Raw genomic sequence first — 10,093 nt, 5'->3', positions numbered from 1 at the left:
CCCCTTGCCCCAAGGGCGAGTCTCTCGTCGGAGGAAGGGGCTGAGGGGATTCCCTCTCCCACCGGTCCGACTGTTCGCATCCACAGCCGCGGAGGGGCAGCCTCTTGCTCTGCGCCCTCCAGGCCTGTTGGAGGTGAAGGAGGTGGGGTGAGGTGGTGCCCGCCCCCCCTCGGCTCCTCCTTCCCCCGTCCTCCCCTCCCACTACCCTCCCCCAAGCCGGTCCGTCCCTCCCTTCTCCTCCCTCCCTCCTTCCCCCCGCCGCCTCCTCCTCCCGCTGCCGCTGCTTTGGCTGCTGCGTCATACGCCCCTGAGCCGCCGGGACGGAGGGGCTGGGCCTAGGGACCCCCCGGCCTCCGCCTGCGCGCCCCCCGACGCCCGGTCGTGCCCTCCCAGCGCGGGGGGCTAGCCCAGGTCTCCCACGTCTGCCCCTGCCCGGCTCCCGGCGGCCCCAGCTGTCACCGGTAAGGAGGCGGCAGGAGGCGCCGGTGGGGGGGGCAGGGAGCAGGGGGTCGGCGCGCCAGGCAGGAGAGCCTCGCCGCCCTGGCCTTGGTTCGGGCTGGGTGGACTTAAGTCCCTTCTCGGACTTGCGGTCTTGGGGAGTAGAGACCGCGACTGGGACACGCCCCCCTCCTGGGGCACTCAGGGAAGTTATCTAACCCGGGGGCAAGGAGCCCCGAATTTGAGGGTGACCCGACATAACCTGGCACCAGGATGGTTGTTCTTAATGAGACACGCAGGCCCAGGAGACAGCCGTTTCTACTCTGGAAAACATCTCCAGAAAAGCTCCCAAAACATCTCTGGGCCACAGACCACCCCAATTATGATACCTCTAAACAGCAGGGGAAGGTGAAACTGAATGGTAACCTTTGCTTCTGCAACTGTCTCATTTCTCCTAAAATCTCAAAGCCAGAATATAATATCCCAAGAGAGCTCTGGAAGCTGGGAAACTAGAGAACTAGGTTTTGGGGGAGGGGTGCAGTTAGGAAGAGAAGAGCCAGTCACTAGAGTTGGAAGAGCTAGAGTCAAGAAGCTGGTGACTGGTGCCCAGTGGCTTCCTATCCAGGTGTCTCGGATTTGGAGACTGGGAGCACAGATGCTTGATACTTGACAGAAATAGGCAAAGAAAATGAGGAAGCTTTCTGAGCATTCCTAACCTCTTCCCCATCTCTTTTCTGGCTAGGCCCCCCCAGGATGCAATGGCGCAGCCCCCCCGGCTGAGCCGCTCTGGTGCCCACTCACTTTGGGACCCAACTTCCCCTGCTCCCACCTCAGGCCCCAGGCCTCGACTTTGGGAGGGCCAAGATGTGCTGGCCAGGTGGACTGATGGGCTGCTATACTTGGGCACCATCAAGAAGGTAAGGCCTTCTACCTCTGACCTCCTTCCCATTCCTCTTATCTAATTCTGCTTCCCATTTCCTCTGCGCTCACCCATTCCAGGTGGACAGTGCTCGGGAAGTGTGCCTGGTCCAGTTTGAGGACGATTCCCAGTTTCTGGTTTTATGGAAAGACATCAGCCCTGGTGAGAGTTTAGCTGAGATTGTACATCCTGTTAAGAACCTGGCTTGGGAGGCAGAAAGAGGTTTAAGGGCAAGATCTCTGACACTGTCTTCCCTCACAGCTGCCCTCCCTGGGGAGGAAGTCCTCTGTTGTGTCTGTCGCTCGGACACTGTGGTCCCTGGGAATCGGCTGGTCAGCTGTGAGAAGTGTCGCCACGGTGAGAGGGCAGGGCACCTGAATGGTCCAATTTTCCCTGGGCCTTCCAGGCTGCCTCTGGCCCTTCCCTATAGCACTGGTCCTTATGTCCTGTCCTGGCCTCTAGTCTCCAGGCCACCACTCTGGCCAATCTTTTCAAGCCTATAACCTCATCCCCTTCCAGCACAGGGAGAGGCACACATGGAAAGGGGTGGTATAAGCTTTGCAGGCAGAGGGTGGTTCAAATACACCCTTTTCTAACCATATGACCTTGGGCAAGTCCCTAAACCTCTAGGAGCCTCACTTCCCTCACTTGTAAAATAAGGATAATGCACCCACCCCAGCAGGACCATGGTCAAGGATTAAATGAGATGGGTAAGACTATTCCTATGGCAATACTAACCACACACATGTATGCAATGCAATAAGCAGTCTACTATCAACATTATCATTATTCAGCTTATCACCAGGACTGCCATGTTCCAAGGGCCCCAGCCCCTGGAGAGGGAGAAGGCACATCCTGGGTCTGCCGCCAGTGTGTCTTTGCAATCGCCACCAAGGTAAAGACATCTCGGTTACCCCTTCCTGTGGAAGCCTCCCATCCACAGCCTCTCCCACGCCCCTCTATGGCCTCCCACCTGTTCTGTCTCTGCAGAGAGGAGGTGCACTGAAGAAGGGCCCCTATGCCCGGGCCATGCTGGGGATGAAGCTGTCTCTGCCATACGGACTAAAGGGGCTGGACTGGGATGCTGGACATCTGAGCAACCGACAGCAGAGCTACTGTTACTGTGGTGGCCCTGGGGAGTGAGTAATGAGGGGTAGCGAGTTATGGAATAAGTGATGTGATAGAGCCCAGGGAAAGAAGAAGAAAGAACAGAGTGTGGGGAGCACTGAGGGGGATGGGAGGTAGGTGATAAACAGGGTTAGGGGCAGTTATGGGGACAGGGGCATCTGGAGGCTACTAGTCCTGCATTTCCCCTCAGGTGGAATCTGAAAATGCTGCAGTGTCGCAGCTGCTTGCAGTGGTTCCATGAGGCCTGCACCCAGTGTCTGAGCAAGCCCCTCCTCTATGGAGACAGGTGAGACCAGGGCAGACTCTCCAGGAGGCAAGGACACCCTCTGGCTTTGTGCGCTCCACCCTCTCAGTTCCCCAGGCCCTTTTCCACTTCAGTCTCTTCCCAGCCTCTGCAGTGTTTGTTCCCTTGTTCGCCCCATCCTTGCTTGTGTGTCCGCCGTGGCATGGCATAGTTTTCCTGAATAAGGTGGTGTCCTTTCCCTCTTGCCCATGTCCAGGTTCTATGAGTTTGAGTGCTGTGTGTGCCGGGGGGGCCCTGAGAAGGTCCGGAGGCTACAGCTTCGCTGGTGAGCTGGATTGAGCACGACTTCAGCATAACTCTCAACACCCCCAGTATTTCACCCTACATGCCCCAGCCTCCCACCTTGAACTCCCCAGGCTTTGTAATGCTTCTGGAACCCTGACAACTTCATGTTTCTCCAGGGTGGATGTGGCCCATCTTGTCCTCTATCACCTCAGTGTTTGCTGTAAGAAGAAGTACTTTGATTTCGACCGTGAAATCCTTCCTTTCACCTCTGAGAATTGGGACAGTTTGCTCCTGGGGGAGGTAAGGGGCTGTGGAATTTGGGGGTTGGGGTGGGACAGGGAGATGTAGAGGAAAGGGGAAGAGAGGAAATCACTGCCACCCTGACCCCATTTTCCTCCCCCAGCTTTCAGACACCCCCAAGGGAGAACGTTCTTCCAAGCTCCTCTCTGCTCTCAACAGCCACAAAGACCGGTGAGTTGCAGAGAGAGGGAGACAAGAGCAGGCTCAGAAAGAGATGGAGATTTGGAAGTTGGAGAGGGAAGGGAAAGAAGGGGCTATAACCCACCTGGAGTATGACTGAAAGGGATTGAGGAGTGGCATAAGGGGAACATTATCTATAGCACTGACCCTGTATCATTCCTCTCCTTGCCCAGTTTCATTTCAGGGAGGGAGATTAAGAAGAGGAAGTGTTTGTTTGGTCTCCATGCCCGGACCCCTCCCCCTGTGGAGCCCCCTACTGGAGATGGAGCCCCCACCAGGTCACTGGTCCAGCGGGGATGGGAGAAATTCTCAGGGTATTAATCTGGGGGAGAGTACGTCTAGAAATGGGGAGGTCTTTGGGGTGTCCGGGAGGGGGCTGGGGGGATAAGGAGGCCTCTTACAGCTTCCCTTCAGGGCAGGGCCCTGGGGGAGGGGTCTCACATCCCCTGGGGAAGCGCCGGAGGAGGCCGGAGCCAGAGCCCCTGAGGAGGAGGCAGAAGGGGAAAGTGGAGGAGCTGGGGCCACCCTCAGCAGTGCGCAATCAGCCCGAGCCCCTGGAGCTGAGGGAGCGGGCTCGTCTGCAGAGGGCACTGCAGGTACAGGGGCAGGGGACCCCCTGGGGCAAATGGTGGGATGTGGGAAGGAATCAAGGATTATCTCTCAGTCCTTTGCCCCCTCTTCTAGGCCTCAGTGTCTCTACCACCCCCCAGCCCTAACCAGAGTTACCAGGGCAGCAGCGGCTACAACTTCCGGCCCACAGATGCCCGCTGCCTGCCCAGGTCAGTGCTCCTCTACCCCGCAACCAGATATGCTCCCAGTTGTTTACAGCCTCTGGACCTTCTCAGCCAACTCTTTCCTCTTCCCCCTTGGCTACCCACTTTTCCTAGAGAGACTTCCACAGCCAATATCTAGTACCCATTATTTGGGGATATGGGAGCCCCTAGGGGTAGTAGTATTTGAGCTCTGTACTTTCCAGGGGGAAAAGGCCCTGCTCCCCTGCTTCAGGTCCTGACTTTCCTCTCCCCAACCCCAGCAGCCCCATCCGGATGTTCGCTTCCTTCCACCCTTCTGCCAGCACTGCAGGGACCTCTGGGGATGGTGAACCCCCAGACAGGTAAGACTCTATCCTCTATTTCCAGTGATGCCCCTCTTCCCTTCTAGGTTCCTCAAGTTCCTTAGTCTCTAACCATTGGTGTTTCCCTAGATCCACATGTGGCCCCCATTTCTGGTCAGTCCCTGTCTACATCTGTCTAGACTCACAACTACCTTTTCTCCCTAGGTCACCCCTGGAACTTCACATTGGTTTCCCCACAGACATCCCTAAAAGTGCCCCCCACTCGTTGACTGCCTCGTCTTCCTCAGTCCCAGCCCCATCCCCAGGTCTTCCTAGACGCTCAGCACCCCCTTCTCCCTTGTGCCGTAGTTTGTCTCCTGGGACTGGAGGAGTCCGAGGTGGGGTTGGCTACCTGTCCCGAGGGGACCCTGTCCGGGTCCTTGCTCGGAGAGTACGGCCTGATGGCTCTGTACAGTACCTGGTTGAGTGGGGAGGAGGAGGCATCTTCTGAATAGCCTGCCTCTGCCCACCTCCCCATCCACACACACCGGCACTTTCATACCCTGACCTCTGACCTCACCTACAGCTGGGATGTACCTGGAAAGATAGAGAGTAATTCTCCCTACTGCCCAGGCTGGAATCCAAGTGGGAGGGTGGGGAAGAGGCTCTCTTCTCTACCCTCTCCAGGATTCCTGACCCTCCCATCCTTCTCATTTTCTTTGATGTTATTTTGTTACAGCTTTTTAAATATTTTTAAAAATTATTTAACCCCTGGGGGCAGAGACTGAGGAGGGGGGGATAATAAGGGATCCCAGACTCTGTATGATTAAAATAAAGAGAAATAAACAAATGAAGCAGCTCTGAGTTATTCTGAAAGATGGAGAAAAGTACTTCTTACCTTCCCCAAGCAAATTTGTATATGACAAGGAAAAAAGGCAAAAGGCGAAAAGAACCAAAGATAGGATTTAATGGGAGTCCATTTATCACTTGGAAATCAGAGGGCATTGAAGTATCAGAGGGGATCATGGCAGGAACAGGGCTCATCATGGTAGAACTGTGCTGGAGTCAGAAACTGACTCTGTGACCTGGCGTACCCAATGCAGGTACAGGGAGTTCCCCTGCTCCACAGGCAATGCAATCACCTCAGCCACTTCGTAAGGGTGCACAGACCTACAAAATAGATTAGGGGGGCAGTGCCGAGGGTTATTCAAAGATTTGCCCAAAGGAGCCCACCCACTCAGATACAAGCCCTAGACTACCCAAGCAAGTCCTGCCCTGCAGTACACACCCTCACCCCTATTCATCTCAAAGTTCTCACCGAACAAAATCTGTCAAAGCTGGGACCAAGGAACTCTGGGTTTTGATCATCTAAGGAGCAAAGATAAACATGGTTGAATTAAGGGGTAGGAATGATTTCAGAATATCAGATAAGGAGTAAGGGTGCAAGGGGTCTGGGAATTAGGAAAGTTTTTTTGGGGTGGATGTTTCTCACCATTAGCACCTCACTGTCTTCCTCGATCTTTCCCTTCCACTCATAGCTGAAAAAGTCAGAGAGGGGTGGAAAGTCGGAGGAAAAAAGCTGCCAGTCAGCCCCTAGATACAGGTTAACCCCCCAGCTCCTATGACTCACATGGATATAATCTGAGGGATGAGGTTAACGCAGGCTGCTAGGCGCTTCTCCACCACAGCCCTAAGATGAAGAGACAGCCAAATTCAGAATGCTCCATGGCCCTGACTGTAGCGCTGGCAGCTCAAAGGCTGGAGAGAGCAGAAAGTGGCACTCTCCTTCCCTAACCCCAACTCTCCTTTCACGATCATCCATCCTCACTCCCCACCTGGCGATCTCCTTGGCGACCTTCTCGTTGGGGCAAGTGACGAAGGCTGCGGAGACAGAGCCTGGAACGTAGCTAGAGCCCGAGGCCGGCGAGGGCTGCGACGGGGGGCTTCCAGAGGCCATGGACAGCAGGGCTCGGGGCAGCAACAGAAAGCGGGAGGCCACAGGCAGCAGTGCCGGCATCCAAAGACACGACAGGAGCAGAGCTGCCTGAGAGCAGGGCGGGGCGGAGGTGTCAGGCCCAAATTCAGTCTGGCCCAAACACACCAGGAAATTGCACCTGGGAAACCTTTGCTTAGTTGGACACCCAGGCTCTGCCCTCCCTCTTCTGCACCCGGAAGGAAAATGTCCTTAAAGCTGGGAGAGAAACTTGCAAGATTAAGGCAAAGACTCGGTTTCCACTCACACCACGGGTGGCCAACCTCTGGGATTTGGGGTATGGGTAGCGGTCTACGTTTCCAGGACCACAAGGGGCGGGGCGGGGCCCGTCACTCACCCCTCCGCCAAGCAGGACTGCGGAAGCCCGCCCCCTACTCATGCAGCCTACGCTCGCAGAAGAGAGCTGGTAACAAAAGCCACACGTTACACGGAGAAAAGACCCCAAGTCTAGAAGAGCGGCCTCTTCTTACCTGGGCGGTAGCCACGTGATGAGAAAACAGCACACACCACGTGACAGTAGAAGCCGGACTACCCGAGCCTCCAGAGCCAGCCAATCCTGGCTCTCACGTGGCTCGGTTTGCCCCGCCTCCTAGTGAGGGAGGAGCGCAGGGAGAATTGACCAATCGACGGCCGGATCTGCAGACGTGCGCGGAAGTGGCACGCCCGTTTCCGCGTAAACCCGAAAGGGCCAGTTGCTGGCAGAGGAGAGATGCTGCGGCGTTCCAGTGTCACGTGAGGGGGTCAGTCCTCTTAGGGGGCGGTACCTCAGTGAGTGATATCAAGTGGCCAATCGTAGGCCAGTCCCGCAGGCCACGTGACGAGAGAACTGGCGCCAGGAAAGAGGGGCTGGTGACCCCGCAGACTTGATGCGTCAGCCGTGGAGTGGGGAACTATCCTAAAACCTCAGAGTGTGCATATAGCAGCCCCTACATTGTTTATGAGGCCTTAAGGAGTGGGAGGGTCTGAGAAGACTAAACCTCAGGGGGTGAAGAGAGTGCCCCTGCTCTTTTAGTTAGGGCGGAAACATGCCTGGGTTTGGGAATGAACACCATTAACTGAGGAGAAGCCAGCTGCCCCTGGGTAGGGGGCAGTGATAGGCAGGCACGAGCATGGCAAAACAATGGCTATGTGAGGAAAGGATAGAGCAAGATCCTACAAATAGGATAGAGGATGATGAAAATGGGGATGAGGGCGCCACAGCCCTCCTAACTGAAAACCCAAAGCTTGAGACAGACTAGTGAATCAGAGGAAGTGCAGGTTGGGGACAGTAGTGATAGTCTTTTGTCCCCTCTTCCCTGCCTGTTGCACTATTACCATCCCCAAGATTGGTTAATCTATCAGCCTTGGGTCTCTTTTCTTTAACCCATCCCCTAAGGAGCCAGGACCTGCCCTACATAACCTCCCTGGGGCCCAAGCACATGCTGTGACCCAAAAATGGAGAGACTGGCCAAAGAGAAGTGAGACGAGTAGGAGGAAGCAGCAGAGAAAAAGGTTCTTGCCACTCCCTGGACCCAATTTTCCCTCTCCCTCCAAGGTTTGGGGTCAGCTGTCTGGTAGTGGGTATGCCTGCTGTCAGAGTTTTCTCATACTTACCTCTCCAGGGTTGGGGGTATCCCTGAGATCTCCTTCTTTGGGTTTGAAGTTTGTCTCTAAGACGGATCTCTAGGGTCTTTCAATATTTGTGTTGGGATCTTTCTCAGGACTGAGTTTACTTCTATGTTTTCTATTTTGGGAGTTTCTGTGTTTCAGGGTCCGCTGCCACATTCTCTGAGATCTTTAAAACTCTTCATGGCAGGATGAGTGGTGGCTGACACCTGTAATCCTAGCACTGTGGGAGGCCGAGGCAGGCGGATTGCTCGAGGTCAGGAGTTCAAAACCAGCCTGAGCAAGAGCCAGACCCTGTCTCTAGTCTCTACTATAAATAGAAAGAAATTAATTGGCCAACTAATATATATAGAAAAAATTAGCCTGACATGGTGGTGCATGCCTGTAGTCTCAGCTACTCGGGAGGCTGAGGCAGAAGGATTGCTTGAGCCCAGGAGTTTGAGGTTGCTGTGAGCTAGGCTGACGCCATGGCACTCACTCTAGCCTGGGCAACAAAGTGAGACTCTCAAAAAAAACAAAACAAAACACAACTCTGTGAGTTTTGGGCCTATGAGGGCTCCATTTCTGGGCCAACTGAGTCTTTCTCTCTCTCTCTGTTATCAGACCCTAAGTCTGCAGTTTCTTTGAGATCTGAGTCTAGGGTCTCCCAGATCTCTCTCTGATCTAAGATCTAATTCTAGGTCTGGGTCTTTCCGAATCTAACCTTATCTTTTAAGTGTAGGTCTCAGGTCTTTGTCTTGAAAAACATCAACTCAGGGTCTGGAGTCTAAGATTTCTGTGGCTATAGAGAACCTTTATGAGACTAAGATTTTGATCTTTAGCTCCTCTCTCAGGGGTATCTGGAGTTCTTTTTTCTGAGATCGAGGGTCTCTCTTCCTCTAGATTTAGGGTGTGTCTCAGATTAACTCGAGGGGTGAGGGTGAGGTATCTTTCTCTGTGGGTCTGGGGTCTTTCCATCTCAGGGTCTGGGGTCTGCATCTTTAGGAACGATCTGTCTCTCTAGTGTGTTTTTGAATCAGGGGTCTCTGTCTCTCTCTCTCTGGGTCTCCCTGAGTAGGGGTGGGGGCTGCAGAGTCTTTCCCTCCTCCTCCTCCTCCTGCTCTCTTCGCTCTCGCTCGCTCCCCCGCCCCCCTTCTCTCTCTCTCTCTCTCTCTCTCTCTCTCTCTCAGCTGCCGCTGCTGCCGTTGGCTCTTATTCTCCTCCTCCTCCTCCTCTCTCCTCCTCTCTGCTTCTCTCTGCTCCTCTCTCCTCCTCTCTCCTCCTCCTCCTCCACCTCCTCCTCCTTCTCCCCCTCTCTCTCCCCCTCTTTCTCTCTTCTCTTTCTCCCCCGTCCCCCCGCCCCCTCCCCCCAGGCCTGATGAGCAGGTCTCGCGCCTCCATCCATCGGGGGAGCATCCCCGCGATGTCCTATGCCCCCTTCAGAGGTACGGTGTTGGGGGAGGGGGAGGGCCAGATGGGGGGCAACAGGGGGAGGGGCAGGAGGCGGGGGAGAGTTGGGGCCAAGGAGGGGGAGGACCGGGTAGGCAGGGATGGGAGCAACGGGGTAGGAGGGATTGGAGGCCAGAGGGATAAGGATAGATAAGGAATGGAAGGGCCAGGAAACGGGCCTTGAAGGGGGACTGAGGGGGAAATGATGAAGGGAAAGAGAGCACCAGATAGGGGTGGGAAGACAGGAGGATTGGGTTGGGGGAAGAGCTGCAGAAATAATTTGGGGGTGGGAGCTGAGTGAAAATATCAAAGAAATAGAAGAGCAGAGTCTTAGGAGAGCCTCTGGAGGGGAAAATGAAAACACAGGGGTAAAAAGAGAAGCCAAGAAGATGGGGGGAGAATGTGGTGGGGGCTCAAAGAATGGTAAGGGGTAGAAAAAGAGGATGGAGGGAGAGAAGGGGCCAGATGGAGAGAGAGGGAGGCTGTGGGGAGGGGTGGGGGATGGAGGGTCCAGATGGA

The 10,093-nt window shown here is 55.0% G+C and overlaps 3 protein-coding genes across 11 annotated transcripts in view; 2 read left to right on the top strand and 1 right to left on the bottom strand.

The window, feature by feature from the left end:
* Positions 1 to 260: 260 nt before the first annotated feature.
* On the top strand, positions 261 to 5,402 carry PHF1 (PHD finger protein 1). Of its 4 annotated transcripts, none has more exons than XR_001160906.3 (15): positions 261 to 461; positions 1,181 to 1,355; positions 1,438 to 1,519; positions 1,619 to 1,714; positions 2,152 to 2,252; positions 2,348 to 2,496; positions 2,676 to 2,771; positions 2,986 to 3,054; positions 3,191 to 3,314; positions 3,418 to 3,485; positions 3,668 to 3,772; positions 3,909 to 4,090; positions 4,179 to 4,273; positions 4,528 to 4,608; positions 4,774 to 5,402. XR_001160906.3 is itself a non-coding variant. In XM_012791317.3 (15 exons), exons 2-15 carry the CDS (start codon positions 1,197 to 1,199, stop codon positions 5,057 to 5,059), a joined length of 1,704 nt encoding a protein of 567 aa, XP_012646771.2. In that variant the 5' UTR covers positions 261 to 461; positions 1,181 to 1,196; the 3' UTR covers positions 5,060 to 5,402. The 4 variants fall into 4 exon arrangements, 2 of the variants coding, with proteins under 2 accessions (XP_012646771.2, XP_075859543.1); XM_012791317.3 differs by having other exon boundaries at positions 3,898 to 4,090; XM_076003428.1 differs by having other exon boundaries at positions 263 to 461; positions 3,898 to 4,090; positions 4,531 to 4,608.
* A 91-nt stretch (positions 5,403 to 5,493) lies between these two features.
* On the bottom strand, positions 5,494 to 7,143 carry CUTA (cutA divalent cation tolerance homolog). 4 transcript variants are annotated; one of them, XM_012791321.2, is made up of 6 exons: positions 7,012 to 7,143; positions 6,384 to 6,592; positions 6,179 to 6,238; positions 6,041 to 6,086; positions 5,867 to 5,916; positions 5,494 to 5,718 (listed from the first exon to the last, which is right to left on the bottom strand). In XM_012791321.2, the coding sequence occupies exons 2-6, from the start codon at positions 6,563 to 6,565 to the stop codon at positions 5,592 to 5,594; spliced, it is 465 nt and encodes a 154-aa protein (XP_012646775.2). In that variant the 5' UTR covers positions 6,566 to 6,592; positions 7,012 to 7,143; the 3' UTR covers positions 5,494 to 5,591. The 4 variants fall into 4 exon arrangements, with proteins under 4 accessions (XP_012646775.2, XP_075859544.1, XP_012646774.2 ...); XM_076003429.1 differs by having other exon boundaries at positions 6,384 to 6,588; positions 7,012 to 7,120; XM_012791320.2 differs by having other exon boundaries at positions 6,879 to 7,114.
* A 2,161-nt stretch (positions 7,144 to 9,304) lies between these two features.
* Positions 9,305 to 10,093, top strand: part of SYNGAP1 (synaptic Ras GTPase activating protein 1) — a 33,714-nt gene continuing 32,925 nt past the window's right edge. For 2 of the 3 annotated variants that reach the window (XM_020286949.2, XM_012791305.2), the window contains exon 1: positions 9,485 to 9,570. In XM_020286949.2, the coding sequence (XP_020142538.1) occupies positions 9,504 to 9,570 (67 nt within the window). In that variant the 5' untranslated portion in view covers positions 9,485 to 9,503. Of the gene's footprint in view, positions 9,571 to 10,093 lie in introns of all 3 variants that reach the window. The other variant, XM_012791308.2, reaches the window with a different exon arrangement.

The sequence above is a fragment of the Microcebus murinus genome, chromosome 5 (genome assembly GCF_040939455.1).
Source record: "Microcebus murinus isolate Inina chromosome 5, M.murinus_Inina_mat1.0, whole genome shotgun sequence".
In the NCBI taxonomy this organism is placed as follows: Eukaryota; Metazoa; Chordata; class Mammalia; order Primates; family Cheirogaleidae; genus Microcebus; species Microcebus murinus.
The sequence above is the reverse complement of the archived record's forward strand: the minus strand, read 5'-3'. Positions and strand labels throughout refer to the sequence as shown.

Excerpts from the sequence above, each read along its gene's own strand:
- PHF1 (XM_012791317.3), top strand. The coding sequence starts at position 1,197 with ATGGCGCAGCCCCCCCGGCTGAGCCGCTCTGGTGCCCACTCACTTTGG. Across the intron at positions 2,253-2,347 it reads TCTTTGCAATCGCCACCAAG|AGAGGAGGTGCACTGAAGAA; the intron begins GTAAAGACATCT and ends CTGTCTCTGCAG. Across the intron at positions 3,315-3,417 it reads ACAGTTTGCTCCTGGGGGAG|CTTTCAGACACCCCCAAGGG; the intron begins GTAAGGGGCTGT and ends TTCCTCCCCCAG.
- CUTA (XM_012791320.2), bottom strand. The coding sequence starts at position 6,920 with ATGAGTAGGGGGCGGGCTTCCGCAGTCCTGCTTGGCGGAGGG. Across the intron at positions 6,593-6,878 it reads CAGTCCTGCTTGGCGGAGGG|GCAGCTCTGCTCCTGTCGTG; the intron begins GTGAGTGACGGG and ends CCCTGCTCTCAG. Across the intron at positions 6,087-6,178 it reads ATCCCTCAGATTATATCCAT|CTATGAGTGGAAGGGAAAGA; the intron begins GTGAGTCATAGG and ends TGACTTTTTCAG.